The 8,245-nt window shown below is 37.9% G+C and overlaps 1 protein-coding gene across 1 annotated transcript in view; it reads right to left on the reverse strand.

The window, feature by feature from the left end:
• UBR5 (ubiquitin protein ligase E3 component n-recognin 5) overlaps positions 1–8,245 on the reverse strand; it is a 173,698-nt gene that overhangs the window by 63,603 nt on the left and 101,850 nt on the right. Inside the window, exons 15-21 of the mRNA XM_006830617.1 lie at positions 6,837–6,946; positions 5,622–5,734; positions 3,918–4,061; positions 3,710–3,821; positions 3,309–3,463; positions 2,869–3,066; positions 330–540 (exon numbers count right to left, since the gene is read on the reverse strand). Coding sequence (XP_006830680.1) covers positions 330–540; positions 2,869–3,066; positions 3,309–3,463; positions 3,710–3,821; positions 3,918–4,061; positions 5,622–5,734; positions 6,837–6,946 — 1,043 coding nt within the window. The remainder of the gene's footprint in view (positions 1–329; positions 541–2,868; positions 3,067–3,308; positions 3,464–3,709; positions 3,822–3,917; positions 4,062–5,621; positions 5,735–6,836; positions 6,947–8,245) is intronic.

The following is an 8,245-nucleotide window of genomic DNA, read 5'->3' on the forward strand; positions in this document are numbered from 1 at the left end:
GCGAGCGAGCTCTAGTAGCGCAGTGGTTACAAATCAGGCTGTGAACCGCAAGGTCAGCAGTTCGAAACTACCAGCTGCTCCGCAGGAGAAAGAGGAGGCTTTCTGGTCCCGTAAAGACTTACAGCCTTGGAAACCCTGTACAGTGTCGCTATGAGTCGGAACCAACTCGAAGGCACTTAACAACAAAAAATATAATATATATATATGTATATATATATAAACATCAATAGTTTATAGAAAGTTACTTTCTAATAAACACTGTCATTATTTACAAAATGCCTAAAACTTTTTTCTAAAAAACCACCTTGTTATATAGTTGTTAATCTTACCTTCTTCTTCTTTAGTTTCCTTATTGCTTGTTGGAAAGCACACTGATACACAAGCATGCAAAATATTTCGATTTCCATCACATCTATGGCTGATGAATGTCTGTAGCATCTGTAGATTCTGCTCTAAAACGACTGCTTGCTCAAGATTCATGAGATACTGTCGGCAGGCCTCATAGTCACAGCGTAGAATGTGCTGCATTAAGGTTTGCTTCTGTGTTCGGCAAAAAATGGGGGGCAGGGGAACCTTCAATAATTTGAATAGCATAGTTCTTATGTCAAAATGTTCTCATGGCCAGCACTATATGTTACCAACTCTACAAATACAAAAGGAGTTGAACTCACAAGCTGTTCCCTAGAAGAGAGCTGTGGTAGCTTCTGGAGAGATTCAGAACCTTGAAACCCTATGGGGCAGTTTTACTCTGTCCTTTAAAGTCACAATGAGTCAGAACCAACTTGGCAGCGAGTCTGGTTCGTTGGGAAACAGAAAACACACACTGACAGGAATGGAAATAGACTGGCAAGCTTTTCCCGTGAAGGACCACTAAATATTTCCCACTTTGACCACTATTCAACTCTGCTGTTTGGGCAAGAAAGCAGCCACATTCAAATCAATAAATGAATAAGATTTGGTCCATGGGAAGTAATCTGCTGACCCCAGGTTTACATTCTTATTATATGACCAAATAGAATAGAACCTTATTAAGATTATTAATGAATTAAGAAAAGGCTATAAATTCTATTCCAGGCTTACGTTCACCCTCTTATGCTTTTAAAGTTATCACTGTGATCCATGAACACAAAAACCTTCCCCTCCCTAGAAACGGCAGAAGATACCCCAAAGGTGACAACTAATTATGGCTAACAGTCCAAGACAGGGTAATACTAATATTTATAGAACATATCATTAACTATCTGAGAAAAGCATGAACATATCAAAAAGTTTAAATGTATTTACTCCAAATGCAAAACTACAGTTATATTTAAGGGACTAAGTATAAAGCATTAGTTTTAGAAAACAAATTGATTCATTTTAATTAGAACTAGAAACTGGAAAAAAAAAACAGGTGGGAAAAGCCATGAGTGGGAGTAAAAAGAGAAAAAAAAAGAAGAATGTATTTGATATTCCACCTCCTACCCCCAATTGATGCTTTTGAGTTATGGTGTTGGAGGAGAACATTGGAAGTGCCATGGGCTGCCAAAAGAACCAATAGATCTGTGTTGGAAGAAGTGCAGCCAGAGTGCTCCTTGGAGGCCAAGATGGCTAAACTTCGTCTCTCACATTTCAGACATATTGTCAGGAGGGATCGGTCACTGGAGAAGGGTATCATGTTTGGTAAGGTAGAGGGTGGTCAGAGAGAAAGAGGAAGACTCCCACCCAATGAGATGGATTGGCCAAGTGGCAGCAACAATGCACTCAAGTGTGGCAACAGTAGTGAGGGTTGGCCCAGGATTGGGCAGTGTTTTGTTCTGCTGTGCATAAGGTACCGACTCGATGGCACCTAACAACAACAACCCCCAAAGTGCCTAAATAAATAGATTCTCCCCTATCCCAGCCTTTAGGGGTCCAAAGGCCAGAAGAAAACACATTTAAAGAGCTATTATCAGCATCTGCCATATGTAAAATAAATTATCTTGCTTGTGGAACTAACTATGGCTCTGAAATGACCCCATAATAAGCAATTTCCAATGGTGTTACATCCACAAGCCCCTCAACTTCAACATTGTTATAAGAAAACTCATCCTCTTTTCCTTCTCCTGCTGCTCTTCTTCCTGTATCTCCTCTCTACAATCAATCACACCTAACTCCGAACTTAGGGCTGTAATACCTGCTTCCCCTCACTTACTACTGCCACCCAGGCTGGAAACCGTATAGATTCTAATCCATCCTCTCGTCTTCACTTCTAGGAGCCCAAGCTGTTTCATGCCTGGGTAATTACATCATCCGTTAATCTGGTCTCTGTATTTCCATTTTCCATCACCCATTATCTACAAATCAACACTCCACTGGTGGTAATCATTAAAAAAAAAGAAAGAAAGAAATCTATCCAAGCTGTTCTACAGCTTAAAATCTTTTCCCTCATGAGGTATATATAGAAGAGCATTCAGGACCCTTAGGCTAGCACAAGGCACCCTAGTGTCTTTCTCTAGCCTCAGCTACCTACTGTCTGTCCAAAAAATGTATAATCCCCCAACACATTATATAGATTCACAAAGCTGATCTTAGTACCTGAAATAACACCTCTTATCTTCACCCCTATGGCTAGGGAACCTGCACCAAATTAGGAAAATCTGCCTCTGCAGCAGCACCTCCTCAGAAAACCCTTCTCCATGATGAGTCTTATTTGATTTAGATCTCTCCTGTGTGCTCCCACAACAATGTTTGGCCTTAAATGGCACTGTAGTCACACATTGGTCTCCCTTCTCCTACTCCTACTAGAGGGAGGTGACAAAAAATGACCTGTCCAGACTCTTTCCCTAGATTCTTGCTTGTGTCTTTCTTCTGAATTAAAATACTTAGTTGTTCCAAAGGTTAAGTTACCTCTACAGCCATGATGATAATAGCAGCTTTCTTTTTGATTGTTGAATTGGCAGGAAGATTTATTAAAGAATGTACACCCATTCCAAGGCTACTAATGGGTGGAAGATCAAGCCAATCAGGATCCCTTATTCCTCCCATGCAATCTTTGGCCATTGGGTAGATAGTACCATTCCCATCTCGAAGAATAATAGGAGACTCCTAAAATGAAGGACAAATAAAAAGGTTTAGCTCCTAATAAAAAATGTACCTATAATTGTTATAAGTATACCTATTTTCAAATTGCATATTAGTAATAATGACTAAGGATTCTAGCATTACAATGTATTGAAAATTCTAACTTCTTTCACAGTTTAATAACTAAACAAGAGTCTGATCCTAAACATCACAAAACAGTCAATGTTGTCAAATCTCTTTACAGAACTAAAAATGAGTCTGTGTACCTGTCCAGCAGTGAATATGGCTACATTCCTCTCATTCTGACCAAGGAAAGCAATGCTGCTTGTAGGAAAATTATTTTCCTGTTCTGCCTTTCCTGTAGCAAGATCAAAGATACAATACCGTACCCAATTTCCAGTCTTCAAAACAGCATGCACACCTTCAGAAGCACATGAATACAAAGAAAAGTTGTTACACATCTTAAAGCATCCTTAATGAGAAACCTACCAAATTATGACACCTCTGGCCACAACTGGAAATTAGTCAAACAACTACACTTTATTTCACAGGACAATAACCACCAATAGCCCATACCATTTTAATCCTATTCCTATTTTTACTACACAAGCATTAATGACAGCTAGAATACGCCAGTTAAAAGTAACCAAAGCTACAAAATCTTCACCTTTGGAATCTACATTCACCGCTAATATTTCTGTTTTTTCAGGTATACAAAGCTTCTTAGGAGTCCTTTGAAAACAGTCTGGAACTTTTGGTGTTCCACCAGTTTTGACAACCTGCACAACACAAAAGAAAGTTTGCTATCAAATTATCATCACATACTCAAGGGGTTGTCCCAACATTCATCTGCCAAGTGACTCTTCAACACATACCTGCAGCTCATCGATTCTGAGTAACCTACAATCTTGCAAGAGAGAGGAAGGGTCAGCATCTGACCCAGTACTGCTTTGGCAGTTTGTATTACTGGACGTTCCTGGGAATTTCACAGCAACGTAGGCACCATCCACTTTTAGCACCTGAATGTGTAATTAAATAAGTAATTGTAAACAATATGCAGATTCTATTCATGGAATACATATTGTCAAGTGACAGTGAGTCCACTCTGATTTATAGTGACCCTTGTATAGGTTTCTGAGGAGCAGCTGGTGAGCTTGAACTGCAGACCTTTTGGTTCAAACCTACCTTGCAGTCCAGCACATTAACCCACAGCACCACACCAGGACTCTACTGACCAATGGGATGTAAGACCTTTAAATTATACTCCTCTATTTCCTCACATAATCACAGTGTTAGGAAACTGGACACAATCACCAGTTTGCTGTTGATGTCTACATCTAAGCTTGCTTTCGAGAAAAAAAAAAACATTATGTAGTCAGTGATTATTTGGTACCATAAAAATAGTTAGTAATCAAAAAAAACTGTAAGTATAACCCATGAAACCCCACCTCCCTCCGTCCAATCAGAACTGCATTCTCTGGTAGAACTTTTTGATGGTGGTAATGTCCTGACCCTGCACTATCCCATAAGGCAGACACTAGCCATTAACCTACTCAGCATTTGAAATGAAATTAAGATAACTTGAGTGCTAAATTTTTATTGCTATTTTAATAAATTTAAATAATCATATAGCTTGTTGTTAAGATTCATAGCAACTCTGTATTGGGCTTCTGAGAAGCGGGCTGGAGAATTGGAAGCACCGACCTAGCGGTTCAAACCAACCTTGCTTATCCTACAGCGCCACAACAGGACTCCTACATATAGCGTGCTGGTTACCCTGTTAGACAGCACTTAGCAATGCACAGTAGGTCGATCACAGGAAAACAGAGGACTTGAAACTAGGATATTGGAGCCACACCTCTGCTACTTAGTATCTGTATGCTTTTAAGCCAATGAGATCTCAGAAGAAAATGCCTGCCCACAAACTGGCATTTCTGTTTAAAAAACCAAATGGAAGGATGTACACAAGAAGACTCTGTATATTACAGAACACAGTACGTGTATTTGTGCTCTCTCATTTTAAGTACAAATGAAAAAGCATCACAGTTCAGGAATACCTTTATTTTGTAGACATTCTACAGTTACAGATTAACATCCCTCTGTGTGTTCCCACAATGCAGAAAAGGGTGAAATTAACTCAGTTTCTTAGAAGGCAAGACTATCTACAGGAAAAAGGGGGAAAAAAGACGGTGATGACTTAAAGAGAGGAGAAACAACTTTTAAATCTGTGCTATGGATGATTACCTCAACTAGGATCATCTAACAGCTGGGTCACCATGAGTTGGTGTCAGCTGGAGGGAAACTGGTGTGTGTACGTGTTCCAAAGAATGGACTGCATCAAAAACAATGTATCTTTTTGAAACTTTTCTATAAATCTAAAATATTTTTAAAGGCAACATATTACCATAAATGTTCACAAGGCATAATCACTGCCTATTCCATCTATCCAGGACAGAGGAGATACATGCCTCAGATTAAGAAGGAGTAATAAAACCACTAAAGGTGATGAAGATGCCTTGGAAAAAAGGCTGATGGACATTCATCATTATAGTTCTAATTCTTAGATTTTGTGAACATACCTTGCCAACAGGAACATTCTTAACATCTTCCACAAAAACGACTTCCCTAAGAGACCACTGTTCTTCATTCACCTTTTCCTCTTCTTTCGGGGCAGGGGTTGACCGTCGTCGTTCTTAGACAACAACAAAATGGTAAGTACCAAAAAGAAAATGTAAAAGAGACTTTATAGATTTCATCTAAATATATGAAAAAGATAATTTTTACAGGGATACATAACTACGTAACATAGTAGTTTTGTTAAATACTGTTTTGTCAATTGGGGTTTTATGGATCAATTTCCACATTAAACCAGTGTATAGTGAAAAACAGCTCAGCTCTGGTAGCATAGTGGTTACAAGTCGGGCTGCCAACAACAAGGTCAACAGTTCGAAACTACCTGCGGTTCCGCGAGAGAAAGATGAGGCACTCTGCCCCCCATAAAGGTTTACAGCCCCGGAAACCCTGTGCATGATCACTATGAGTCGAAACCTACTCTAGGATACTTAACAACAATAGTGAAAAACAGTCATACCTACCAAGGCCTAATTAAATCTACACCAACACTCCTGAAAACAATTGTCCTCCCCTGTCCCATCCCACACCCCCTGAAAATAAGGGCAATCTAACCAATGTTAAAAAAGGAAGATGTGTTGGGATAGTCTTAAAGTTATCTCCTAAGTCTAATTTCAATTTCGTATACTTCAATTTCTCCAGCTGCACAGCAACTATAGATGGACCAACCTTGAGTTTAACTCAAACATGTATTTAAGTCGGAACAGGTGCATACAATACTTATTTAGTCTCAGCAGTGCAAGAAAAAAGCTTGAAGCCTTTTCAGTGACTGAAAAGATACAGGCATAGAAGTCATGAGGTGATTGTGATAAAAAATCTGCTGTGAGCAGTTGGATCACCTGGTTCAAAGTGAAGGCAGGTTTATGCAACATTAAGTCAACTTTTCATAACCAACCCAAAGTAACTGGGACATATACTGCTCTTAGTGATAGTAATGTCCCTCTGTTGTTGCAATACATTTACATATATATTTTTTAATTCTAATCCCCAAAACAACAGATGTGTTGTCAATGCTGTGGATATTATAATTCAAACTAGTAAAAACACAAATTGTATGGAAATAATATAAGAAAAACATGAGTTGCTTTAAATCAGATACAAACAGAACACAGCGTCTGCACGTGACTCTGTCTGGACCAGTGTGCACAACACATAAAACTTACTATATGGCATTGACGCACTGCTGGCGATCGAGGACGCATCACTACAGGTGGATGCTGGAGATGGCGGAGGGCCCATTTCTGTTTTCACTGGCTCCTGCTTATTTTCAGGCCTGAGATTAGAAACCAGATTATTTTTGTCATTAGGATAATGAACTAGTAAAATACCCACTGCATACTTACAATTCTTAGTAATGTTCTAATACAAAAAATAAAAATATACCAGAAACTAACTGGAACAATGACTCAAATAAACTGTATCCAGAATAACAACAAAGGTTAAACTCGATGTACCAACATAGCTTTACCATAAACCTTTTGAGCAAATAAAATAAAATTCATACTTCAGTGAATGTAAGTCAGACTAACTTGGACATAGCAATTTAACTGAAAAAAATGGTAGACAAAAAAGTAAAAAACCTACTAGTAGATCATTAATTTCCTAAGGTTCAAAGAAAGAATTCTTCTCACAATGGTTTTAAAAAATTTATTCTTGAACCATCTGGTAATGAACCATCATCACCTGCTATAACTGAAAGGAAATTATAGAATTAAAAAAACATTCCTTTTAAATAACACTCTAGCTAAGAAGATAACTGTAACAATTCACAGTATTCTATGTATGTATGCATGGTTAAAAACGTAATTAGTTTTACCGATTAAAAGCAGGAGTGAGAAAAAGTCATTTATTATTCAAAACTAGTTTATATAGTTCATCCTGTTGTATAATCAGGGCCATCACTGGCTAATGCCCCCACCAGAAATTTCACCTAAGTTTTGAAATGATCCAAAGGAAATCAGCATTATTTTCACCAACCAGCACTTTAGCAAGAACGTGAATACTCATGGCTGTTCAGCCTATCTTGCAAAAGTAGAAGCAAGCCAGTACTGACTAATTACTTACATGACTCTAAAGTGAACTCAGTTCAATGACCAGCAAAGAGAAAGGCTAGTCAGACTGAAATATTATCCTGACACTTCAAGGAAGACCTTGAAAAACTATAGATCCCAGGATATAAATAGCATATTATAATGTATTTGAGCAAATCAAAAATCTTTTACCTGTTCTTTACAAAGTTCATAAACAATGAAAAGGTGTTTTGTTACTACCCCCCCCCAGGATTAAAGAATTTCAGTGTAATTAAGATATTTTAAAATAGATTTTCAAAAAAAACCAAGACAAAGCTTTCAAACAAAAAAACTTCAGACAAGACACAGCTTGAGTTTGTTGAAGATTTTAAACTTATTTAGCTGTAGTCATCTGTGATTTTTGCATTTCTGTTTGCATTTTTAACATTCAGAATAGCAACAAAAAAGCTAGTAAACATATAACCATTAAATTTGAGAATGGAAAGCAAACTAAAATACTTCTGAACTTTAAAATTCTGTATGTATACTCTGTCCCAATTATT

Source organism: Chrysochloris asiatica, unplaced genomic scaffold (assembly GCF_000296735.1).
Source record: "Chrysochloris asiatica unplaced genomic scaffold, ChrAsi1.0 scaffold00001, whole genome shotgun sequence".
Lineage (NCBI taxonomy): Eukaryota > Metazoa > Chordata > Mammalia > Afrosoricida > Chrysochloridae > Chrysochloris > Chrysochloris asiatica.